General features: G+C 37.3%; 1 protein-coding gene across 1 annotated transcript in view; it reads left to right on the forward strand.

The window, feature by feature from the left end:
- Positions 1–27,496, forward strand: part of KAT6A (lysine acetyltransferase 6A) — a 135,049-nt gene that overhangs the window by 99,163 nt on the left and 8,390 nt on the right. Inside the window, exons 9-15 of the mRNA XM_036877444.2 lie at positions 10,232–10,347; positions 17,589–17,730; positions 19,224–19,385; positions 20,463–20,556; positions 22,460–22,691; positions 23,422–23,629; positions 24,816–25,418. Of these exons, the coding sequence (XP_036733339.2) occupies positions 10,232–10,347; positions 17,589–17,730; positions 19,224–19,385; positions 20,463–20,556; positions 22,460–22,691; positions 23,422–23,629; positions 24,816–25,418 (1,557 nt within the window). The remainder of the gene's footprint in view (positions 1–10,231; positions 10,348–17,588; positions 17,731–19,223; positions 19,386–20,462; positions 20,557–22,459; positions 22,692–23,421; positions 23,630–24,815; positions 25,419–27,496) is intronic.

Raw genomic sequence — 27,496 nt, forward strand, 5'->3', positions numbered from 1 at the left:
CCATCAACATCATCCACCACATAAACAAAAAGAAAGACAAAAACCACATGATCATCTCCATAGATGCTGAAAAAGCATTCGACAAAATTCAACATCCATTCATGATAAAAACTCTCAACAAAATGGGTATAGAGGGCAGGTATCTCAACATAATAAAGGCCATATATGATAAACGCTCAGCCAACATCATGCTGAATAGTGAAAAGCTGAAAGCTTTTCCTCTAAGATTGGGAAAAAGACAGGGATGCCCACTCTCCCCACTGTTATTTAACATAGTACTGGAGGTCCTAGCCATGGTAATTAGACAAAACAAAGAAATACAAGGAATCCAGATTGGTAAAGAATACGTTAAACTGTCACTATTTGCAGATGACATGATATTGTACATAAAAAACCCTAAAGACTCCACTCCAAAACTGCTAGAACTAATACCGGAATTCAGCAAAGTTGCAAGATACAAAATTAACTTACAGAAATCTGTGGCTTTCCTATACCCAGAAAATGAGCTAACAGAAAGAGAAATCAGGAAAACAATTCCACTCACAATTGCATCAGAAAGAATAAAATACCTAGGAATAAACCTAACCAAGGAAGTGAAAGACCTATACCCTGAAAACTACAAGACACTCTTAAGAGAATTTAAAGAGGACACTAACAAATGGAAAAACTCATCCCATGCTCTTGCCTAGGAAGAATTAATATAATCAAAATGGCCATCCTGCCCAAAGCAATATACAGATTTGATGCAATCCCTATCAAATTACCAACACATTCTTCAATGAACTGGAACAAATAGTTCAAAAATTCATATGGAAACACCAAAGACTCTGAATAGCCAAAGCAATACTGAGAAGGAAGAATAAAGTTGGGGGGATCTCACTCCCCAACTTCAAGCTCTACTTCAAAGCCACTGTAATCAAAACAGTTTGGTACTGGCAGAAGAACAGAGCTACAGACCAGTGGAACAGAATAGAGACCCCAGATACTAACCCAAACATTTATGGTCAATTAATATATGATAAAGGAGCCATGGACATACAGTGGGGAAATGACAGTCTCTTCAACAGATGGTGCTGGCTAAACTGGACAGCTACATATTAGAGAATGAAACTGGATCACTGTCTAACCCCATACACAAAAGAAAATTCAAAATGGATCGAAGACTTGAATGTAAGTCATGAAACCATAAAACTCTTAGAAAAAAACATAGGCAAAAATCTCTTAGACATAAACATGAGCGACTTCTTCATGAACATATCTCCACGGGCAAGGGAAACAAAAGCAAAAATGAAAAAGTGGGACTATATCAAGCTGAAAAGCTTCTGTACAGCAAAGGACACCATCAGTAGAACAAAAAGGCATCCTACAGTATGGGAGAATATATTCATAAATGACAGACCCGATAAAGGCTTGACATCCAACATATATAAAGAGCTCACTCGCCTCAACAAACAAAAAGCAAATAATCCAATTAAAAAATGGGCAGAGGAGCTGAACAGACAGTTCTCTAAAGAAGAAATTCAGATGGCCCACAGACACCTGAAAAGATACTCCACATCGCTTTTCATCAGAAAAATGCAAATTAAAACCACAATGAGATATCACCTCACACCAGTAAGGCTCGCCACCATCCAAAAGACAAACAACAGCAAATGTTGGCGAGGTTGCAGAGAGAGGGGAACCCTCCTACACTGCTGGTGGGAATGCAAATTAGTTCAACCATTGTGGAAAGCAGTATGGAGGTTCCTGAAAAAGCTCAAAATAGAAATACCATTTGACCCAGGAATTCCACTTCTAGGAATTTACCCTAAGAATACAGCAGCCCAGTTTGAAAAAGACAGATGCACCCCTATGTTTATTGCAGCACTATTTACAATAGCCAAGAAATGGAAGCAACGTAAATGTCCATCAGTAGATGAATGGATAAAGAAGATGTGGTACATATCCACAATGGAATATTACTCAGCCATAAGAAAAAATCTAATCCTACCATTTACAACAACATGGATGGAGCTAGAGGGTGTTATGCTCAGTGAAATAAGCCAGGTGGAGAAAGACAAGTACCAAATGATTTCACTGATATGTGGAGTAAAAGAACAAAAGAAAAACTGAAGGAACAAAACAGCAGCAGAATCACAGAAACCAAGAATGGAGTAACGGTTACCAAAGGGAAAGGGACTGGGCAGGAGGGGTGGGGAGGGTGGGATAAGGGCAGGGAAAAAGAAAGGGGGCCTTACGATTAGCATGTATAATGTGGTGGTGGGGCATAGAGAGGGATGTCCAACACAGAGAAGACAAGTAGTGAGTCTACAGCATCTTACTACGCTGATGGATCATGACTGTAATGGGGTTTGTGGGGGGGGACTTGGTGAAGGGGGTAGTCTGGTAACCATAATGTTCTTCATGTAATTGTAGATTAATGATAATAAAATGAATTTTAAAAATTCAGTGGTGAATCGATCTGGCCCGGGGGTTTTGCTCTTGGGTAGTTTTTTGATTACCGCTTCAATTTTGTTGCTGGTAATTGGTCTGTTTAGATTTTCTGTTTCTTCCTTGGTCAGTCTTGGAAGGTTGTATTTTTCTAGGAAGTCGTCCATTTCTTCTAGGTTTTCCAGCTTGTTAGCATATAGGTTTTCATAGTATTCTCTAATAATTCTTTGTATTTCTGTGGGGTCCATCATGGTTCTTCCTTTCTCGTTTCTGATTCTGTTGATTTGTCTGTTTCTCTTAATAAGTTTGGCTAGAGGCTTATGTATTTTGTTTATTTTCTCAAAGAACCAATTCTTGGTTTCATTGATTTTTTCTATTGTTTTATTCTTCTCAATTTATTTGTTTCTTCTCTGATCTTTATTATGTCCCTCCTTCTGCTGACCTTAAGCCTCATTTGTTCTTCTTTTTCCAATTTCGATAATTGTGACATTAGACTATTCATTTGGGATTGTTCTTCCTTCTTTAAATATGCCTGGATTGCTATATACTTTGCTCTTAACACTGCTTTCGCTGCGTCCCACAGTAGTTGGGGCTTTGTGTTGTTGTCATTTGCTTCCATATATTGCTTGATCTTTACTTTAATTTGGTCGTTGATCCATTGATTATTTAGGAGCATGTTGTTAAGCCTCCATGTGTTTGTCAGCCTTTTTGCTTTCTTTGTACAAGTTAATTCTAGTTTTGTATCTTTGTGGTCTTAGAAGTTGGTTGGTAGAATTTTAATGTTTTTGAATTTCCTGAGGCTCTTTTTGTGGCCTAGTATGTGATCTATTCTAGAGAATGTTCCATGTGCACTTGAGAAGAACGTGTATCCTGTTGCTTTTGGGTGTAGAGTTCTGTAGATGTCTGTTATGTCCATCTGTTCTATTGTGTTGTTCAGTGCCTCTGTGTCCTTACTTATTTTCTGTCCAGTGGATCTGTCCTTTGGAGTGAGTGGTGTGTTGAAGTCTCCTAGAACGAATGCATTGTTTTCTATTTCCCACTTTAATTCTGTTAGTATTTGTTTCATGTATGTTGGTGCTCCTGTATTGGGTGCATATATATTTATAATGGTTATATCCTCTTGTTGGACTGAGCCTTTTATCATTATGTAATGTCTTTCTTTATCTCTTGTTACTTTCTTTGTTTTGAAGTCTATTTTGTCTGATATTAGTACTGCAGCACCTGCTTTTTTCTCTGTGTTGTTTGCATGAAATATCTTTTTCCATCCCTTGACTTTTAGTCTGTATATGTCTTTGGGTTTGAGGTGAGTCTCTTGTAAGCAGCATATAGATGGGTCCTGCTTTTTTATCCATTCTATTACTCTGTGTCTTTTGCTTGGTGCATTCCGTCCATTTACATTTAGAGTGATTATTGAAAGATATGTACTTATTGCCATTGCAGGCTTTAGATTTGTGGTTACCAAAGGTTCAAGGTTGGCTTGTTTACTACCTTACTGTCTAACTTAACTCGTTTATTGAGCTATTATAAACACAGTCTGATGATTTTTTCTCTCCCTTCTTATTCCTCCTCCTCTGTTCTTTATATGTTAGGTGTTTTATTCTGTGCTCTTTTGCGTTTCTTTTGACTGCTTTTGTGGGTAGTTGATTTTATTTTTTGTGAAGGCCTGATTTTGTAGGGTCTTCTAGGCCATAATAAGGACCATGGCTTTTACTCTGAGTGAGAGGAACCCTTGGATGATTTTGAGGGAAAGAGTGTTACAGGTTTTGACAGGATTACACTGGCCTCTCTGGATCAGGGGGAGAAATGCAAAAGCAGGGAGAGCCTAGGAGACTACTATCATTATCCAAGTAGAGATACAGCGGCTGGATCATTGTGCAGTGATGGACGTGGAATTCCGATTCTGGTCTGCAGGTGTGCCCATGGCAGTGTGCTGGTGGTTTGGGTGGCTGTGAGAATAAGCAGTTAACAGTGATGCTAGAGCACAGCTGGAGGAGGGCACTGCCGTTTCCTGAGATACTGGAGATTGCAGGAGGAGTGTGTTTGAGGAAAAAAGATGAGGAGTTTGTTTTTGGACATGTTTAACTTGAGATTCCTATAAAGCATTCAAGAGAGAAGATACCAAGTAGACAATGGGATATATGTGTCTGGAATTTAAAGTACAGGTCTGGGCTGAAAATTTAGGACTGTCAGCAAGTTAGTGTTGGTATTTAAAAGAGTGACACTAGTTGATAATACCAAAGGAGAAAAGAAGAGCTTTGAGGAGTCTTCAGATATTCCAATTTTTAGAGATTGGAGAAACTGAAAAGGAATGGCCAAGGGGATGTAGGAAAGTAGGAAGAAAACTTGAAAATTGTAGTTCTTAGAAGTCAAGTGAAGAAAATGTTTCAAGAAGGAAGGAATGGAAGATTGTGCAAATCAATCAGATAAAATGGAGACTGAAAACTGACCATCACATTCCCATTTACTAACTTGGCGGTCATCTCGAGCAATAATTCCCACAATGAGGGAGGTCAAAGTGGAGTAGGTTGAAGAAGGAATGCGAGAAGAGAAATTGGTTATATAAGTAATATATTGCCACCCTTTTGAGGTATTTTGAATGAAGGGGGAGAGCAGAGAAAGAGATAGTAGTCAGATGATGTGAGGGTCAAGAAAGATACACTTTTTATTTTAATACAGGAGAAATAATAGTTAGATGCTGGTCTAGTGGATATAAACTGGATGACCCAAAAAAGAGAAGGGAATATTGTTGCAACAGTGTCTTTGAGTGAGTAAGAAAGGATGTAGTTTAATACACAGTGGAGGCACTGGCCTAGGATTGGAGCACAGACGTTTAGCGATAGTGTTAAGGAAAGGCAGGGTGTGTGGGCACAGAGGGGTGGACATACAGACGTGGCCACGGAAAGCCGTGGACTTTCTCTTTTGACTGCTTAGTGTTCTAGTGTAGTAGAAAGCTAAGGCATTGGTCCAAGGAGAAGATGGCATAAGAGGTGTTGGAGGCTTGAGACAGGAGAAAGTATGAAATAATCTTTTAGGAGAGTAAATGAAGTAGGGAAGCATCAAGGGCCCATTTAAAGTTAGTGGTTATGAATTATAAATTGAGGCTGGTCAGCAGGCTCTGTGCTTTTCTCTAACCATATTCAGATTTGAGGTTAATAACTTAGATTATGTGAAAACTGAATTTAACTAGAGTTAGGATTTTGTTGTTGAATCAGGAGATAAAGGCATTAAGGATATATGCAAAGATGAGGTACAGTGAAAGACCTTGGAATTTCAGCTGGATAAGGGGAAGAAAGTTGTATGGAGGTGAAAAGCTGGTAGAATCGCTGGGTTAGAGGCTTTTTGGAGAGAAAGGGTAAGAGGGCTGAATACAGAATCCTAGATTTTATCAGTATTTAATAGTAAAGCAAAGGAGATGTCTGAGTGTAGATGACCAAAACACGTAGGGGAAGAGAGACATAGTCTCATCACATTTACAGTAATGAGATCCAGGGTCCTGAAAACTTAAGAAAAATTATTGTGATCAAATATACATAGCATGACATTTACCATCTTAACTATTTTAAGAATACAGCCCAGTGGCATTAAGTACCTAACACATTATTGTGCAGCCACAATATCTCCAGAGCTTTGTTGTCTTCCTGAACTGAAACTCTATACCCATTAAACAAAAACTCCCCACTTTTCTCTGCCCCAGCCTCTGGTAATCACCATTCTTTCCAGGTTATCCCTACATTTTTTTACACCTACTCTTAACCTTTTAATCTACCTTCTGTTTATAAAAAAAACAATCTCTATGCCCCATCCCTGCAGTAATCTGAACCACTACACTATCTAAAAGAAAAAAATAACTCGTAAAGCTTTTATGACTTCCACACCAGCAATTCAAATATAAGCCATTGCTAACCACTAAAAAGATCAGGTTTTAAAATCTTAAAACGAGGGCTCAAGTAGTGGTTTATTTTACTTAGTATAATGTCTTCAAGGTTCATGCATGTTGTAGCATGTGTCAGAATTTTCTCATCAGAATTTATATATATATATCACTTGGTTTATGTGTACACCCTGAATGCTTATCCACCCCTTCATTGATGGCACCGTGGTGTGCTTTCACCTTTTGGCTGTTGGGAATAATGCCAGTGAACTGGTGATGTGAATATGGGTGCTGCTGTGAACAAGGGTGGACAAATGTCTGAGTCCCTGCTTTGAATTATTTTGTGTATCCAGAAGTGGTATTCCTAGTTCATATGGTAATTCTATGTTTAAGTTTTTGAGGAGCTGCCATACTGTTTTCCACAGTGGCTGTGCCATTTTACATTTTCACCAGTAATGCTAAAGGATTTCAGTTTCTCCACATCCTTGCCAGCACTTGTAATTTCTCTTTTTTTGTTTGTTTTGTTTTTTTGATAGTAGCCGTCCTGATGGGCGTAAGGTCATATCTCATTGTGGTTTGCATTTGCATTTCCCTAATGATTAGTAATTTTGAGGGTCTTTTCATGTGCAATTTATTGACCATCTGTATGTCTTCTTTGGAGAATGAAAAATAAATTATAACTCATTTTACAGTAAGATAGTTACCTAAACTCAGTTGGCAAGACATGATCTGAACAGACATGAGACTATATATATTCTTTACTTATCCCATTTAATGTGAATATTCATATGCTTTGCTAAAGAAATATTAATGTGTCTGATTGTGGAGTGTTGCCCCATTCTGCCAGGGCTGGTGATTTAAGATACATACGTGGACTGTAATGCTGTCTACCATCAGGAAAACTCAGGATCCCAAGGCACATTCTATTCCAAGTGTTTAGGTTAGGAGTCTGCGTTTATAGCTTCATTTCTATAGAAAACTAAGTTCCAGTTCAAAAGAATTTTCACATAAACTTTGGGAATTCAGAATGTTAATTAGGTGAGGGTTACCTGTACTTCTTATATCATCTCTGCCCATTTGTTCTTTTCCATCTTTATACTTCAGTCTTGATACTCCTGTCCTGGAGGTTTTTTCTGCCTCCTAACTTCTCTGAGCCTTGTTTTTTTTTTTCCATCTACAGTACTGGGCATATTGTTTCCTACTTGGAGGGATGGATTGTGGGGATTAAATGAGATAATACAAGGCACAGAGCCTGGCACCGTAGTTGCTTCACAAATGCTGATTTTCTCTATTCTTTAAGTTTATGCTTCCCCCATTTTTGAAGCTTGTGAACTCATTCTTACATACCTCTTTCATCATGTTACTTTTAATTCCTAAAGGATGGAATTATTTTTTATCATAGTGTTTCTGTGGGAAAATACTAGAAAGATATCTCTTCCCACAGTTCACATCCTCATACTGATAGTAAGGGTACAGTCCTGGACTTGGGGGTACCCCAAGAATGGTTTCTGTGTATTGGAAATTGAAATTAGGTAAGTCGTTGAATGGAACGGAGTTTTTGTACAAGGTAGTAATCTTTTCTCATGAACTGCTAGTAATACAAATTTCATTATCTAGAATAGGTGTATTTAAAGTTATCTTTTGGTTTAGCCCAATTACTAGCTCATTTAGTGCCTCCCTTACTTTCATAGATGAAGAGGTCCATTCTGGCCTAGAATATATGTCAGCTTTTAAAGATGTCGGCCTGTTCATATAAGAAGAGGTCACAAGTGGCAGAACTTCAGTTAGAAGTATTTTGTGCTCTTGATTACAATGGATACCTACTGCTTTGGGAAGTTCTGTGTTTAATGAAAGAGTATTTTGGCTGAAATTTAAAATGAAGACCTCTCAAAGGTGACCTTGTAATTCAGATTTGACAGTTTGGTGTCGGCAAGGACGGGGCTGACAGTGGTTTATAGAGCCTTTGCCAACTTGTACATCTTGGTAAAGGGAAACACACTGGCTCACAGGTTGTCACAAGGGAGTTGGAGGTGGAAGATTGCAGTGGGTATGCGCATGTGCCAGAGCATTTCAGAGTGCAGACGGTGAGGGTAGGTCGGGACATCTGCCGCAAGTCTAATTTTACACGGGTTCTCTTTGTTGCGGTGATGTGCAAACAATTATACTGGAACTGGGTATCCAGCTTCACGTCGGGCATCCACCTGGAAGAGCACCAGGCAGCTGATGGGAGAGCCCTCAGACGGCAGGCAGAGTCACAGCAGGTGCCTGTTGGCAGCTTGTGGGACTCCTATTTGCTCCTTGGCTCAGGAAGTGAGAGTTGGTTTCTGATATTTGGTTATTCTGATACTTTCTATATTACTGTTGTTATTTTGAGCTGTGAAGATAAGTTAAAGATACTAACTTTACGAATTAGAATACTTGACTCTAGAATGTAGATTAAAACTGTTATTAAAACCTTTTTATAGAGTTCTGTTTAGGTTTTGAGAAATGAAAAACCTTAGTTTAACTCTGTCTTGTGTCTGTCCTTATGATTTTTGTATTTGGAAGAGCCCCAGTACTCTTGGTGTCATAACACAATTTATCCAACTAATAGATGTTTGTCTTTTGTTTTGAGGTGCCTAAGGAACAGGTTGAGGTTTCACCTGGCTGTGTTCCAGTATGAAACCTGAGATAAGTCCCTTGGCCTTTAATAAAAGAAGGTTGGTTAGAAAAAAAGATGGTTAGAAAGATGAGGGAAAGTTCTCAAGTTAGTCGTGGATGAAGAGGCTTCTTCCTTAAATGAATTTATTTATAAAAATAGTGAATACAAATATCCAGTCTTTTTAGTTTTGTTAGAAGTTGTGTAGGTGTGTGTCTCTGGGCTCTAACAAGGGGGGCTTTTAATAATCTCTCAGTGGTTTTTTAAACATGAAGTTGAAGGGTAACTTGGATTATTCTTTTGATTAAGTTTATATTTGTGTTTGATTAGCTAACTTCCAACCCTGTCTTTTTAAGTCATTTAGTATTCATAGAGTATACATGATAAATATATACATATACATACATATATATTAGATATTATACACATAATATACATACATATATATGAATCTGTTGCTATATTGGGTGCAGAGAAAATCAAATTGCCCTTGAATTTATGTAAAACCTGATCTTTTCAGTTATTAACAGTGGCTTATATATGGGTTGCTGGTGTGGATGTCACAGAGGCTCTACGAGTTATTTTTTCTTTTAGATAGTGTAGTTTAGATTATTGCAGGGATGGGGCAGAGAGATTAATTTCATTAAGATGAGAAGGTAGATAAAAGGGATAATAGTATGTGTATAACAGTATTTTTTTCTTGGTCGAATCTGTGAAGAGCTACTAATAAAGAGAATTTTATAGGCAACATAAAATGAAGACTCTTTTGATAACTTGTTTTGTCTTATTATTTTTATGTTCTTAAATACCAATGTAACCAAAGCAGAAAAGCATTCTTTGCTCTGTGTGCTTACATATTCAGTAGGCCATCTCCATTGTTGTCAGTGGAGACGGTACATGTCTTACCTGGGCAAGTGTGCACACCCCTCCCCCACGTTAAGGTGATTCTTTATCTTACATTCCCCAAATGACCGCAGTTTCTCTTTGATAACTAAGTTATTAAGGGAGTGAGTTCAGTTGAGCAAAGTTTTTGCTATATTATTAAATATGGAAAATGCGGTGACCCATCTGCGTTTGGTTCTAAGAGATTTATTCACGTTTGTTCTTCATTTGGGTGCCTTATTTATAGAATAATACAGCTTATTCCAAAACTTGTTAGTTTCTTTCTGGCTTTTTTTGTTCTATAGAATCCTGAGAAGACATCATTTAGATTCAGATCTTTTTTTTTGTTTTTCTCTATCTCAGTGTATTTAATTTAGCTAACTTTTGTAATGTATTTTTTGAATGCACAGAAAGTTGGAGTGACTGGTCCGCCTGATCCACAAGTGCGCTGTCCCTCTGTCATTGAGTTTGGGAAGTATGAAATTCATACCTGGTACTCCTCCCCATATCCTCAAGAATACTCAAGGTATGTTTTGAGAGCCCTTTACCTTCTGCTTTGGAATATTACAACTCCAACATGAGAAGGGGTCCTGGGGCCATCTGGTCCTGTTCATTCTTTTACATTCAAGGAAACTGGTAGCTTCTAAATGTCCCTAACAGCAGCATACTTTGGCAGCCACTTCATCTCAGTTGGCTTTAGATTTTCTCTCCTGTAACCTGTCCAAAAGCTGTTATTTAAAACTGGAAAGCTGACACATGGTCAGAATGAAAGGGAAATACTTTATCTTCAAGAGAAAGTTTACCTTCATACCTCACACTAATACTTTTTTTAAAAAAGAAAACAAAATTCTTACATTTACCTATAAAGTTTCACTGAGTAGCCCTTTAACTTTTTATAAATTAAAAAAGTTGATGAATAATTTGTTTTCCCAGGAATAATTGGAGAAATTTACGAAATTATAAATACAGATATAAAAGTGATTAGTCACCAGGTTTTTGGGATGAGGCCGTGTGTTTAGTGAAGCCAACTTGGTTTCATGACTCATCTCTGATATTTAGAAGCTATGTAACCCTTACCTTAGGAGTAACTCAACTACTCTGTGCCTCAGTTTCCCCATCTGTAAAGTGAGGACGAGCTAGAACTTACCTCGTAGGCTTTGTTGTGAACATTAAATGAATTAAACATGAATGGTAAGTGCTCAAAAATGTCAGTTATTCTTGTTTTCCGTTAGTGTTAAAAGAGTTGAAAATAGGATTTGGTCAAAAATTAAACAGTGGTTTATCATTTGAAGTACATCAGTCACATTAATGTTCTCTTTAATCTGTAAATCACTTCTGCCTCAGTTTCCCCATTTATCGGTGTTGCAAGGAATAAGTGTGGCGCTCTGAGGGTTAAACACATGTTCAAAGTACTCTCCTATGGGGGGCCATCAGGTGAGAAATTGGGGATCAACAGAGGTGAGGCTTAGAACCTCACCCACCCTGTTTTGAGAGAAATCTTCTGCATCCGTGGATGTTTTGTTGCCCTTGTCTAGCTTGGATTAATACTTAGTCTATAGGCACAGACCTGATCATCTACATTTGCCCTCTTACAGCACTAAATCATGTTTTCTACCTTTATCTTGCATCTACCTACCACTTCAGCATTTTATTAAAAATAATAATAATAATAAGGGAGAAATGTGAGATTCACATTTAAATCAAGTATAAAATCAAACGAATAATCATATCTGACTTGATTGTTTATAGTTCATGATGTGTGATCAAAACTGAAAGTTTCTGTGATATGACTGCCCTTGCACTGTTCACCATGTAAGAACTTATTCACTATGTAAGAACTTGTTCACCGTGTAAGAACTTGTTTGTTATGCTTCAGAAGATTGGAGATTGTTGAGAATTAGGCTTGGGGTTGATTAATGATTGTGCATTGAGTCCCCTATACAGAATTTTATTGTTGTTAACAACCATTTGATCAATAAATATGAGAGATGCCCTCTCAAAAAAAAAGAAAAAGAAGAAAAATTAACTTCACCTGTTTCTTTTTAGTTTCTATGGCTTGTAGGAAACCTAAAATTACATTTGTGGCTCAAAAAAAAAAAAAAAAGTACCCTCCTATGACTTTTAAACCCATCTAATTACATTGCTGGTCCAAAATAAAAAGTAATCATAGCAACATTAATTTATTTAGTGCTTTCCAGTGTACAAGGTACTTTAACATGGATTATTTCAAAGAAGCTGGGAATGGATCAGCATATTTGTTAAAAAAAACTAAAACCCAGTATTTTTTTTTACCTCTTCTTTCCATTTAATTTGATAACTTGCTTGTCTGGTTTCCAAGTCTAGCAGAAGTAGAAAAATAGGAGTGAGAATGTTGTTATAGATACAGACCCCAGGGATAGAAGGAAGAAGAAAGCAAAGCTCCGGGGAACTAACACACAAGCTCATGAAATGCAACAACTGAGAGGCACTTACTGTGGGGTCAGTTAGCCCTGAACACTGCCTAGAGCTATAAGGCATCATTCTGTTTATATCATGGAGTAACAGCTAATCTTGAGTTTGGGAAAAGAAGATAAAGTTATATATTCTGTTTATATGTTAAAAAAGGGCAGGAAGTTCATCAGCTACCTACAGGACTCAGGTATTCAAGGTAGTTTATTCCTCAGGAGTTCTGGATAGCAAAGGTACTATATGATGCAAGAGGATTTAACTTCTTCAGCAGGTTTAAAATAAATTATTGTTACTGTTTTTGTAGTAAGCTCCTTGCAAGCTGTCCAAATCACAAAAGTGTTCTCTTAGATGAGATAGCTTGTTGAATGTGCGTATCATCTGTTCTACAGATTGTAGTACAGAGAGATTGGAGCCACAGGCACCTCAACTCAAGGGGAGGAGAGGAAATTCATTGATTCAGGAATAGGATTAGAGAGCCAGACTCAACACTTGCTTTTCAAAAGAATGATAATGGAACCATGAGGCTTTGTCTTTTAAGACATTAAAAGGCTTCATTAAAAATGTTGCTTTTTGTTCAGATAAGATTTTTCCCTAGAACTGGATTTCTTAATCAGGTTTGAGGGAATTGGTTTTCAGTGAAGGGATAAATATTGCCAGTACAAAAATAAATAGCCAAAAATGTACAATAGAAATTGTAATAGCAAGCAGCAATGGGATATAAACGGTAAAATTCATCAACTTTCTTAAGTAGAATTTTAGACATTTTGTATATACACTTCCTTATCCATAGTGGAAGGTTCCTGAATTTTCTATCAGAAAATATTCTGTAATTTAGTTGGTTCTTTAGTAATTAAGGACTTTTTTTTTCTATCTCTGTACTCATAATTCTCTTAGTTACATTTTTAAAACCTGTATTTAATTATTTAATGAGTTTAATCTATTTTATGAGTTTAGGCTTGTTTTACTTCTGAGTTCTTTTAAACTTGAGCTGACTGAAATTTAGTTCATAAAGATTTTGTTTCCCAAATAGTAAGACTATATCCTTACTTTATTAATAATTATTTATTCTGTGCTAAATTACTTCTAAGTTATTTTCTTCATACTAAAGGTTTTGAATACCTTTTTTAAAATTCTAAATCCCAAGCATGCAAAAACAGGGCAGCAGGAGCAAACAAACAAGATCCCAAAAGGAAGATTTACAGGAAGTGGATGCATTATTTCTCATAATATCCAGATATTTGTATGTACATTGCATATTAAGAAATCTTGCATCCTGACTAAAATAAAACAACAGTGAAGCAATAATGCTGCTTCATTTGGAGGAGTAATTGATTCTCAGACACTGAACAGAATAAATCAGTGTTAACCCTAAGTTTCTCTGAGAGGGCCATGTGGTGCTCACAGAGGGCAGACAGGCTTATAGACACACTATGCTACCATTAAAAACATGGCATATATGGGCAGACGGCAAGAGTAACTGGGGTCATGGGATATCTTCTACTCCTAAGCTGTTTAAAACTTAACTTCGTAGTAACCTCTTTGCTGCAAGATCATCTTGAGGTCCTAAAGGGCAGATCCCTGTAATTGAATAGCTTAGGCAGTTTCTTACACCTTTTGATCCTGTCCCTGACTTAATTTGTTGCATAGGTTACAAACAGCCCCTGGTTCCCAAAGGAAAGCATCCTTAAGGCCTTTGGATGACCATTAAATGATAAAGTAAAATGGATGAAAGAAGAATAAAAGTATTCATTATAAATAATAGCAGTTATACTTACATTTTGAGTTTGGTATGGGACTAAACATCTCTGGAATAACTCTGTAAGGTGGATATTACTATCTTTGTATCACAGACCAGGGCTCAGCAGACATATTCAAGAACAATACAGTTTATAAATGGCAGAACCAGAATTTAAACCTACTTTTCTCTTATCACATAGACATGATTTTTAACCACTGTGCTTACAGTACTCCATGTAGCATCTGTATCTAGTTCAATGGCGCATGCCTGGTACCATAATCTTTTGATTTAAGTAATATTTGATAGAATTTTTATTGTTGTATTAACATTTTTACTACAAGTTGACCGATCATGAAGGCCACACAAACTGCTACTATCTTGGGCAACATTCGAAAGCCAAAAAGGTACTGTAGGAGTTCCTGGGAAGAATATTTGCATCTTCCCAGCAGTAGGGAAGCAGTGCCTCCAAAGCACACATAATTGCTGCAGCCCCCACTTCACAGACAGGGGTGTCAGCACAGTGGCTGACTGTAGAGGAACTTTGTGTGTGGAGGCTACAGCCGTAATACAGCTGATGAGAGGGGCCATACACCAATTGGACAGGCAGGGTCTAGGTGCTGCAGGAAGACAGTGACAAAAGACAGCACCCAGCAGTATTCACCAGGGCTGAGAGTATTCATAATCTCTCTCACTAGCTTCATTTCACTTCATCTAATGTTCTGTGTATATGATGTGACTTTTCAGTGGGAGAGGTGTAGCCATTTGTGCTACCACTAGAAGAAGCATTGTGTTTTTCTAGTTTTATCAGATGATTCCCTTTAGACTAACAGTGTCATCCCAGTGGGCTTGATTATAATAAAGTAAGAGACTTGAAATGTTTTCAGCAAGAACTGAACTGGAATAAAGTAGATCATGATGCTTGTTTTTACTTGATTATTTTTCATATATAAGGTTTGCTAATTTTTTAAAATTCTCAATAATATGCTATATATCTTGCTGTTCTGAAGAAATAACATGGAATCAAAATTTACCAGATAAGACTTGGCAGTAATTTTCCCAGAGATTTCATTTCTTCTAATGTTTTCTTGAATAACTTCTTACTACTAGAGCCTGGAAAAAATTACACTTCCCTCATAGACCTTAGGAAATAAATTGTACTTTAGTTTCACGTCTCTGTACTGAAACCTAAAGGTCGAATTGAATGCTCTTAAAGTTGGCATTTATCTTCACCATTATCTGGAAAATTAAGTGGTCTGTCACTGGTTGGTGGGTCTGTTTGCCCCTCTGCCCTTCTTCCCTTCCCTCCATTTCCTTCCCTCCCCTCCCTTCCCTTTTTCCTTAATTTTGTTTAGGTTTCTGAGATTCCTGGTGTAGGGAATACTTAGTTGTAATATTTAGCTCTCAGAGGGAAACTGTACTCAAGAGTCCTCTGGATCTTCATGTTACAACAAGCTAAAATTGCTCATTGAGAAATGAGCAAAGGTAGACAAAGGCAAGCAGTGGACTAGTGGGGGAGGGAAAGGGCCATTCATTACATTTACATAGGCAGCGCCTCCTTCCTGCACCTTCCTTCTACAAAAAAATTATTCAAAATCCAGATACGCAGGAAGCCAGTTTGGCACTTGTGTCACCTTTGAGACTAAGTTAATGCATCTTACACCTGATTTAGGTGATGAAGTTTATAGTTGGGGCCATTTCATTTTGAGATTTTTTAGTTCAGTGGTAAAGAAGGAGAAAGCTATTTATCTTGCTGCCATTCCTTCTCTGAGTAGCGGGGTTGAGGCAACATGCAAAGGAAATAGGCAGAGTAGCCTAGGAAACCTTTTCTCTCTGCGCTCTTGGCTTCTGCTTCTTGACTTTAATTTATAATGTCAGTCATTATTTGTTTCACTCAGTACTTCTCTTTGGAATGACTTTTGTACTAATGATGTAATTTCAGGTTATATTGGTTTGGCTAACATAAGAGATTTTGGAAAACATTATTACATATTGTGAGCATTTAGAAATATTATATCACAGCAGTTCCTTGGAAGCTTTTAGTGTGCTGAATGGCAGTTTTAAAAATAAGACATGAGATTGTGTAGGAAGAATAATGCATATTGTGAATCCCAAGGGAGAAGGGAGAAAAATCACATGCCCTTTCTCACCCTTATTTGAGCATGAAATAGTGCATACAGAACTCGTGTTCCATAAATAACACCTTGGGAAAGAAAAGCTTTGAATGTTAGATGCTTTCACATAAATTATAATTTTGCTTCAAAAGCTCCTTCTAAAATAGAACTTGAAAAAATAGTTGTGGTCTTCACACTTTAACAAATCAGACATTTTTGTGTGTTAATCTACTTTTTCTTTAATTCCAGGGTAATCTTTTTAAAGCATAGCTATGCAGATTGATAATTACTAAATTAAAAGGAGGGTTTTAAAAAAAATTCCTTCAGCCTCAATACTTAGTTATGTGAGAGAAGAGACAGTAATTTATTTAGATTATATTTTTTGTCATTTTGTCATCCAGTAGTTTTGCATGTGAAGTTTTAATGATAGTATCAGATCACCAAGGCATGGTGACCAGTTCTGGACATAGTTCAGGATGCAGGGGAGCCTGTATTTTATAACAGAAGAGCCATGTGGTCTTCTGGGTTCAGACTAAAATAGGTATAAAAGTCACTGGGTTTGACTCAGGATATGTTCCTTTCATTATTTTAGGAGCTGATCTAATTAATCACTTTATTGCCTACTCATAAAAGGGACATTGTAAGGAAGAAGTTCTGTTAAGAAGTTCTTAAATAGCAAGACTACTAAATAAATATAAGTTAATAACAGAGAATATCAGAAAATAGAATTTGAACTTTTTTTTCTTTTGTTGAGTAGTAGACTTTTGAGTTGCAGGATTTAATATGGTATTTAACCAGAGGGAAAGCCAGAATTTCAGGGTAGAAGGAAGGAGGTAGTACAGTATGTCCTAACTTCAAAAAACATATTTAATATTATAATACAATTTTATACTTTAAAAGATATACACAATCTTCTTTTGTAATGCCCACTATACGTCCATTTTATTCAGCTCTCTATACCTAGTATACTTAAGCACAGGGCCTGTCACACAGTAAGTATTCAATAAATGTTTATTTTCTGAAATGAATAAATAAATGATCAAATAAAGGAAGAAAGAATATATAGCCTGACCCAAATCTCCTTTACTTACTGGTATATTCTGAAGGTAGGTTTTCATCTTCTGATTACTGGAGATTATCAGGGAAGAGAGAATGTGAGATTGTCATGTCTGTCAATTGGGTAACTTTAAAAAAGACTGGAAGGTATTAATAGGAAGAGCCCCGAATTAGGTGTCTTGATTTCTCACCCTTGCCATCCTTCTGTTAGTTAGTTGGATACTGTTACCCAAATTAGCTTTATCTTTAGATTTTGTGGGTTTTCTCTCTCTTTGTTTGACTAATGGAGATAATGATACATTCTCTTATCTTTTTACCTGGGTAGTAATGAGAGTCGGAAAAGAATAGTTGTGCAAGTTTAAAGTTTTTAAAATATAAAGCCCTGTCTTTTTTTTTGTTTAATTATTATTACAGGCTGCCTAAACTGTATCTTTGTGAATTCTGTCTAAAATACATGAAAAGCAGAACCATTCTACAGCAACACATGAAGAAATGTGGTTGGTTCCATCCTCCTGCCAATGAGATTTACAGAAAGAATAATATTTCTGTCTTTGAGGTAAAGTAGATGTTTGCTAGTTGTCTTCCTGTCCATTTCAAACACAGCGACCCTGGACCGGATCTAGCTCTGAGATTTTGTCTATCTTGAAGTGGTGTTTCACTGGTGTACTCACTGTTGAGTCAGATAATCAAGCTCTATGAGAAGCAGAATTAGGCCGGTCCAGATGGTGCCAAGTTCACAAACCTTGATATCAGAATAAATTACTCTTGTGTTTCATTAAAGACATCAATTATATCTTATATTCAATGCACCACTAAAAAGGAAAAAGGACTGCTAATTATGATTTATAAAGACTCCATTTGGTTATAAATACCAACTGATTTTACCTATGTTTAGATGTGATAAGATCTAATGTGTCTTGGAATCTATAAAATACAATATTTAAACAAGTAACTTTCTGTTGCTCTATTTAAAGGAATATTTTATGGAAGTGTATTTAATAGCTGTAGTAAATCCAAATGTATTTTCCTGTCTTCATCATGATGATGCGACATAGGCTCTGTCTGTGATTCTGTGTTGTCAGTAGTGGTTTTTAATTTCTTCACTCCCAGTTCTGTGGTATGATTGTCCATTATTAATTATCTGCCATGTGCTCAGTTTTGTTAATTATTGATGTTAGACTTTCAGATTGTCAGGATCTATTTAGTCTTTAACTGTCTTGATTTTTCCTAAGAAAGCTTTTATTTTAGGTGAGGAATTAAATCTCTTCACTTTGAGGGAAGGAGAAAGGGTGTGATTTACAATGCTGCCTAAGAATACCAAAGAGCAAATTGCTTCTCAACTTTTAAAACAAGTAAATTAAATTACTTAGCTGTTGAGGAGATTTCAGTCTTGAAATATCAATGTCTTGTGACTGAGGTGGGCACTCATGGGCGTTTTCGTGAAAGAGCAAGCTCCAGCAACTTCAGGAGCAACATAAAGTGGTGGGGACCAGCCTGAGTCCAAGAAATAACCTCATTTGCCAGGTTGCTACTGGGAAGCTGCTTGGTGATTCTGACTATAGCTAATGCTCCCTTAAGTAGCTTTATTTTGGGGGTAAATCTGATTATAACAGTCAGACTCCATTGCTTCTGGCCACTGGCACAGATCACATCATAGTTATACCTTGTTTTACTTAACAAATATATTTTAGAAGAGGTTGCATTTAGATCTCTTACTGAATTAAATACTTTAAAAAGTGAACCAAATCAGCTTGCCCTCTGAAGGATTTCTGCAATCTTAGGGAAGCAAAAAGTGCTATTTTTAAAACCATCATCATCTCCTTATATAGCTATTCATACTTTGTTGAAGTAACAGTGTTTTGTATACTTAGTTATTGTAAAACAGCAGGTACCACACTTCTGCTATTTCAAGGGACAGTGTCCAGGTTCTGACACTGACAGCTTCTCTTAGGCTGGACTGTGGATATTCAAAGGTGCTTGTAGCTGATGTGTATTGTTCTAGAGCTAACGAGACACTACTGACCATTTTGTTCTGTTATTTTCCTCTAGGTTGATGGGAATGTGAGTACCATTTATTGTCAGAACCTGTGTCTCTTGGCAAAGTTGTTTCTTGACCACAAGACACTCTATTATGACGTGGAGCCATTTCTTTTTTATGTACTCACACAGAATGATGTCAAGGGCTGCCACCTTGTTGGCTACTTTTCTAAAGTAAGTACATCCACTTAATATTTATTTGAGTTCATATGAAAATCTGAAACAATATTTGCTGCTTCTGACTAGGGGACCCTACAGCATGCAGCGCCTTCTGGGTGCCATTGTTGCTTTCTGGAAAGGGAAATAGAAGGGACTTCAGAAATGTACCCAGTGCTAGAAGGTGCCTGATAATGTTCAACAGACTGTACTCTCCCAGGAACTTGAACTGCTAGTTATACTCAAGAGGATAAGTTTTAAAATAACTTCTGTTCCCTGGTGACAAGAGCTAGAACTTGGGAAATAAACACAGGCACTCTCTCTCTGAGTTCTTTCTCAGTTTAAATCTTCTCTCCCTAATTTGAATTTTAGGCATAGAAATAAGAATAAGCCATTTTTATTAAAGGATAGTTTTCTCTTTCCTTTAGTCTTCCATTCTCTTAGGAAGAAAAAAAGTTTCTTTTGTAGTCAAACAACATAAAAGATGTACTTTTGTTTAAGCAAGCCCATGGTAAAATCTAAGTGTATAAAATAATTAAGTGGAAAGTACTAGCTTTGTAAGAATTCTGTTAGTAGACTATTTCAGTATCTCAGTGTAATTTAAAATATATTGCCTGATTTGTAAATGTGTGTTTGTACCCAACATTTTTTGTAAACTTAGGTACAACTAATAGGGCGTTGTGGGAATGCCCTGTGTAGCACCAGAGCAGGTAATAAAAGAAACTTTTAAATAGTTGTGAATCGTCCCACTTCTCGAGTGCCACTGTGACCATTTGTGACCTTGCAGATTGATTGGGACTCAGATTCCTCTGTCATTTTAGGCAACTGTTTTCGAGTTGCAGATGGTGTTGGATAGCATAATTTTATTTTTCATTTTTATTCTCCTGTGATGGTTGCTTTGTGAGGTAATGATAATGACTTGACATTATCATTTCTCCTCCCCGTGGGACATTTTTTTCTTGATGTATGTTGCTATTCCTAAAGGACCAGGACTGTGGTTGTGATTGTTAGTCATTGTTTCTTAATAATTAGCATTACTATTCAGTCTTAGACCAGCCTGTTGTTTTAAAACTTGGTTTCTCATTTCTCCACCAGGAAAAGCACTGCCAACAGAAATACAACGTTTCCTGTATAATGATTCTTCCCCAATACCAGCGTAAGGGCTATGGCAGGTTTCTCATCGATTTCAGTAAGGATTATAAGAACATAACTTCTCATTATCTCTTTCTGTATACTTTCTTTATACATATTTTTAAAGATTTGTAGATAATTTACTAGTTGCTAGTATCTTTTGTCATACTGCTATATGGGGGACTTTAAAACCTAAAGCCTTTTTTTTTTTTGGTTGGACATGAAATAGTTTTAAATAGCTAATATTGAATACAAATGTCTGTGTGATTCTGTTAGTAGACTATTTCAGTATCTCAGTATAATTTAAAGTATATTGCTTCTTTGTGTATTATATTCTATGCATCACTATGCAGTGCAACTTCAGAATATTTTGAAGTAAATGATATAGGAAATAATCTGATTTAAAAATCAAAAGACAACAGTTCTAAAATGGTCATTGTGGAACTTGAATTTTGTTTTATACATTGATAGTCCCAAGAAAGGGACTTAGAGATGAGTGTAAGGGCATGAGTAGTCTTACTTTTAATGACACAAGGATATATTTTTGGTTTTCATGAGTATTTGTGAGATACATTATCATGATATCGTAAATATTATTAAAATACCTTTAATTTGCAATTGTTGAAAGTTTTAAAATTGTTTAAATATTTTTAAGGCTCTACCTTGCAGTTAAAATATGCAGTGCAAACTTCAGAATATTTTGAAGTAAATGATGTAGGAAATAATCTGATTTAAAAATTGAAAGACAACAGTTCTAAAAAGGTCATTGTGGAACTTGAATTTTGTTCTATACATTTATAGTCTTTTTTAGAAAGTAAATGTATGTTTGTAATAAATTTTATGTTGATTATAAAATAGTGATATCTAAGGGAATATGTTCCCTGAGATATTGTTAAAAATACTATTTAAGGAATATAGTCAGGAAGAATGGTTCAAACTAAGGATTTTGATACAGACAGTTCTTCTAAATATCAGATGATTATATTACCAATGGTAATTCTCATATGGACCAGAGAAGCTTATTCTACCTGGTTTTAGACTCCCCTGACCATATTTTATTACGAATCTTGGCCTTTTGGGTTAGTAGTAGAGGGTAGAACTCAGATTATTTCCTTTAATATAAATATATTGTTTTGAAGTAGGACTCATGATTGGACATATTATGTCATTAAATAGCAAAGTTAGGGGAAAAGTTTCATTACACTAATCTAGTCATTTTTTTGACATACATAGCAATGTGTACAATTACAATGTTTGTTTCCACTTACTTTTTGTAATGTAGTGAATTTTTCCACATTACCATTCTTAGACTGCTTTTAGTAAAGTTTTCTTTAATAATCAAAATCTGTATTTCTTCTGCCATCTCCGTTTTCAATGTTCCCTTTAGAATTTATGCCTTTCTTTCCTGTTGTTGAGTTACGTGCACTAGACAAGAAGAAGACAGAGTCATATCACCACATATTCACAGTGACACCCTCATGCTGACATTCTTGCTTACAGTTAGAGTAAGAGGTAATTGTGAGGAGGGCTTTGGTTACAGTGAGAAATTGTCATTAAATTCATTCACAGAAGAGCCACGATCTTGATACGATGACATGAAAACGAAGGCATTCTTTTGTATTCAGTTCAGATACAGCTGCTGCCATCTAGGGGTCCTAACAAAACACGCAAGAGTGGTTTTCCTTTATCTTTTTAATGCAACCTGTTAATATGAAGTCCTGACTTTTTTAACTGTTGGGATGTTTGAACAATGTGACTTATATTAGCTATAGACAAAGTAATACTAACCTAATAATATTCAATGTATACAAATTTCGTAATTTTGTTCTTTTTCTTAAGGACTTGCCTTTGAAATGATTATTGCCTGTGATACTCAGATTGGTTGTGGAAAGGGGATTGTTATTTTGCTGAATTAGCCTATTTAAGGCTCTGACGTGTTTGTGATTTGGGGGTTTCTTTAGGTTATTTGTTATCAAAGCGTGAAGGCCAAGCAGGGTCTCCGGAGAAACCATTATCTGATCTAGGGCGTCTCTCCTACATGGCTTACTGGAAAAGTGTAATATTAGAGTGCCTTTATCACCAAAATGACAGGCAAATCAGCATCAAGAAGTTAAGCAAGTTAACCGGAATCTGCCCTCAAGACATTACTTCTACACTCCACCACCTACGAATGCTGGACTTCCGTAGTGACCAGTGAGTATCACATCCCTTGGAATACCTTTGAAAGATAACTAGGTGGGAACTTTGGGACCAGGTAGCCAAGTATCGATGAAAGAGTATAAACTAACCTAAGTGGTGCACTGGGTTGGCCCTGAGGCATCCTTCTCTCTGTGATGCTTGTCTGATACTGTTGACCTAATTTTTTAAACTATTTTTTCTGGTCTTCTTCCTAACTTTTGGATTTAAGCTACCGAATCTTTTATTTTCTAGTACTGGGAGCTCCTTCACAAAACAGCTCTAGAAATAATGTCAAATAAAATGTGCCTGTGATGTATTTGCGCATAAACAGTACAAAATGAAATGTAGATCAAGGGAAAGACAATTCACCCTTACCTTGAGTGGCTGGGAAAAGGTCCCAAAGAAAAGAGGCGTTTGGGTCAATAGGGGCTAGAGTATCAGTGGAATGGAGAATAGGAGCTAGAGTATGAGCAGGAGAGTAGCAGAAATTCCAGATGGGAAATGTGAGACAATAAATGGCTAATGTAACCTTTTCTGTTGCTGTAGTTGAGCATGAAGTGTTTGTCCAATTTCAGTTTTCTTAGTTATCTCATGAGGTAGCATATTTCTGTATTTCGTCTGCCCACACAGGCCATCTTTGATGCATTTAGTATCATCTTCAGGATTTTCTGGGAGTTACTGGTCATACTCACTGTTAGTCCTCACTGTGCATCGTTGATTGCTATAAACTTTTCTCTGGTTTCAGATTTGTGATTATCCGCCGGGAAAAACTTATCCAGGATCACATGGCAAAGCTTCAGCTGAATTTGCGACCTGTAGATGTCGATCCAGAATGTTTGCGCTGGACTCCCATCATAGTGTCCAATTCTGTTGTCTCAGAGGAGGAAGAAGAGGAGCCTGAGGAAGGAGAAAATGAAGAGCCCCAGTGCCAAGAAAGGGACCTAGAGACGAGTGTATGGGCATGAGTAGTCTTACTTTTGATGACACAAGGATATATTTTTGGTTTTCATGAGTATTTGTGAGATACATTATCATGATATCGTAAACCAACACAGGGAATTCACGTTAGAATTTCAGTTTATCTCAGTGATAGAAATTTTAGGAAGACTGAGTTTTTTTACTTATTTGTTTATTTTTAAACCTTGGATCATTTAGAAATCTTTAAATTTGTTATAGTGTGTTACTTATGACTGAATATTTCTTACCAAATTGCCATTAAGCAGCTAAATTTTAATTTAGTAATTGTACACATAATAATTGAGGAATCTGAATTGAGTCTAAATCTGACCATTGTTAAAAATGAAATGAAGATACATTTTCCTTAAAGTAAAACATTAAGAAAATAATGTAAATGTGAATGTTTTCTACTAGAACACTAAGTACTTCAGTGGGCATGCAGATGTCTAGCCATCAAAGGGTCAGTGAGGCACTGTATTATATTGTGTGGCTTTGAGGATTTTTCGTCATGTGATGACACCGTCCTCTTTTTTTTTTTTTTTAAGCAGTACTTTCATCCTTTAAAAGTTTCTGTTTTCCTTTGGTAAACATTAACAATTGATGCCCCTGTTTAATGTAATTTAATTTTTTAAATGAAATTATTCAGAATAAAAATAAGTCAGAATAATTACAGAAAATTTCTTTCATTTTTCTTAAACACCCCTTTCTCTTGCCCATGCCCAAGAGCCCATCGCCCTTCTGTTTATAAAATATATTTCTGAGAAATTTCATAAGCTATCTCATTTAATGTCTACAAGAACAGTAGTATTCACCTGTGTTTATTGATGATGGTGTTACAGTGGTCAAGAGCACCAGCTCCTGGGTCACACTGCCTGGGTTTATATTCCAGCTTCTGTGTTTGCTCCCATGTGACCTGTGGCAAGTTACTTAATTTTTTGTGTCTCACTTACCTCATTTGTAAAATGGGGATATAGTACTTTATACAGTCGTTGTGGGGATTAAGTGAATACCTATTAAGCATTTAAACAGTGCCTAACATAGTAGTCCTGTTAGCTGTTAAATAATTAATAATTTTCTTTTTAAAACTCTCTTTTCATATCTCAGTATTTAAAAGGTCAGAGTAGGAGATAGAACCAAATAAGACTGAAGATTAACTAGCATGGTTTTATTTTCTAAAACCAGGTGGGAAAGTCTGCATCTCGAGAGAACAAAGAACAAGATTCTTATTCTCCAGTAGAAACTGAGAAGAAGCCAGAAGTGATGGTGCCAGCCAGTTCTACCCGTTTGAACAAACCAGCCCTTCCCCGTGATAGTCTTCCTGCAAATAGTCAGCCGTCTCGGAGAGGCCGCTGGGGAAGGAAGAACAGAAAAGCCCAGGAGCATTTTGGTGACACGGATTTGAAACTGCTCTTGGAAGAGACGTCAGCTCCTCAAGAACAATATGGAGAATGTGAGGAAAAATCAGAAATCTCCCAAGAACAGTATCCTGCAAGTGAGGAGCCGATGGCAGCCTCTCAGGAGCAGCCGAGCCAGGAAGGGAAGCCAGACCTTCCCAAAAGAAGACTGAGTGAGGGGGTTGAGCTGTGGCGGGGACAGCTGAGGACAAGCCCGGAGGCTCTGAAGTGTAGGCTGCCGGAGGGCAATGGCAGGCTGCCCCGCCGCTACAGCGAGGGCGACAGGGCTCTGCTCAGGGGCTTCAGTGAGAGCAGCGAGGAGGAGGAGGAGCCGGAGAGCCCCCGCTCCAGCTCGCCACCAGTCCTTACAAAGCCCACCCTGAAGCGGAAGGTATGGCTTTCTGCAGCTTCTTTTCCTCCAGTCACAGCTTGTTGTGCACATTTGTTCTATCCCAGAGTTCTAAAAAGTAAATACAGAACTTCTTAGTGTGCTGGTTTTAGATTTTAAGCCTCAGTGTATTGTAGCTTATGTTCTTTCCAGTGGACATGTGCAATGTATATATGACAGCTTTGGTTCATGGGGATTAGCTTAGAAGTCATAAACTTACTTAAGGGCTGACAAGTTGTTTTTCACCTTCCTGGCTTGAAATTGAAATCATGACTTTCAGGAATTTAAAAAATATTTTTTAAGTATGTGCAGATTGGAAGTATTTATTCGAGAAGGGGAGGAAAGTGTACAATGTTCAGTGGGACGTGGACACAGCCATGGTGCCTGTGTTGGGGTGCTCAGAGCAAAGCCATTCACCTCATCTGGGGCAGTGATCTTCCCCTGTACTCACTCCTGCCTTCTCCGTCTCGCCTTCAGCCCTCCGGGGGTGTGACATAACCTTGTTTTACAAATACTTTCTAAACTGTATTTCATCATCTTGCAAAGTTTGACTGATAGCCAGTTTATTAATAAATGCTGTGGGATGGTGATAACAAGTTCAGTTAAACTGTGCACCAGCGGAGTGAACTTTAGGCATTGCCACAAGCCAGCCAGACTGAGGTATGCCAGCTCCTGGGATGGGCCACCCTGTAGTAGTGGGGTGACAGCTATTGTCCAAAGCAGTGAAATAGCAGCGCCTCACCAAGAAATAAAGTAGGACTCTTTATAAAAAAAAATAAGCTTTTCATTTTAGAACAGTTTAGAGTTACAGAATTATTTCTAAGAAAGTACGGAGAGTTCCTGTATTCCCATACCCCGTTTCCCCTGTTATTAACCCCTTATGTTGGTGTAGTACATTTGTCACAAATAGTGAGCCAGTATTGACACATATTAACTAGGATCCATACTTCATTCAGATCTCCTCAGTTTTCCCTGCTGCCCTTCTTCTGTGCCAGGACCCCATCAGCACACCATAGTGCATCTAGTAGTCACGGCTCTCTACGTCTGTCTTGGTTGTGGCAGTTTCTCATACTCCTTGTTTCTGACAACTGTGACAGTTTTGAGGAGTGCTGGTGAGGTACTTTGTAGAAAGTCCCTCGTGACACTAGAGAGGGTCAGGGGTTTTTGGGAGAAAGACCACAGAGGTAAGTGCCCTTCTCATCACATCTTACAAAGGGTGTCTACTGTCAGTGTATCTGTCTACCAAATTCAGGGTAATACTCTTTATGTGAATTTTCAATATTGGTGTAAACCTCATCACCTGGCTTGAGGCTGTGTTGGTGAGGTTTCTCTACTGACAAATTATAATTCTTCCCCCCATTTCCATACTGTGCTCTTTGAAAGGAAGTCACTGTCCCCAGCCCACATATAAGATACAGGGCCTTTACTCCACTCCTTCAAAGCCTCATATCTGTGGTAATTACTTGGAGCTGTGCTTGGAAGAGTGGCCGGTTGTTCCACATCTATTTATTCATTAAGTCCTTTATGTACATCGTGTGCACCACAGAAAGGGGCTTTACAATCTGAGTAGCACTCCACCACGACTAGCACCACGACTACCACCACCACCACCACCGTCACCACTACCACTACTGCCGCTACTATTTTATGTGATGGGTTGCTCAGATTGTTCCAGTTTTAGCCAAGGAGGAGCTCTTTCAGTTTTGCTTTAATGCACAGGCCTTCACCATGGTGAAGTCACATTGTGTGGAGCACTTCTTTAAATTTTGGTACTACAGTTGTGTATTTCCTGCTGTGTTCTTAGAATCAGGTATTTCTCCAAAGAGCAGGGCCATGTTTTAACCTAGTGTGAAAACTGCATTCACAACTTGAAGGACTAGTGAATTTGAAGTGGAGAAAAATTAAATACTAACTGCTATTCATTATTTGACCATGAAGAATATATCTTTGCCATACGAGGCCTATTTATAATATAAAACTATGCCACTTCCCTGTGTAGAAAAGAGAATGTTGTTAACAGGCAATGAGATCATATACAGAGTCCTTTTGAAGTTCTTGAAGAAATTCACTTGACTGGGAGT

This window comes from Manis pentadactyla, chromosome 7 (assembly GCF_030020395.1).
Source record: "Manis pentadactyla isolate mManPen7 chromosome 7, mManPen7.hap1, whole genome shotgun sequence".
Taxonomy (NCBI): Eukaryota; Metazoa; Chordata; class Mammalia; order Pholidota; family Manidae; genus Manis; species Manis pentadactyla.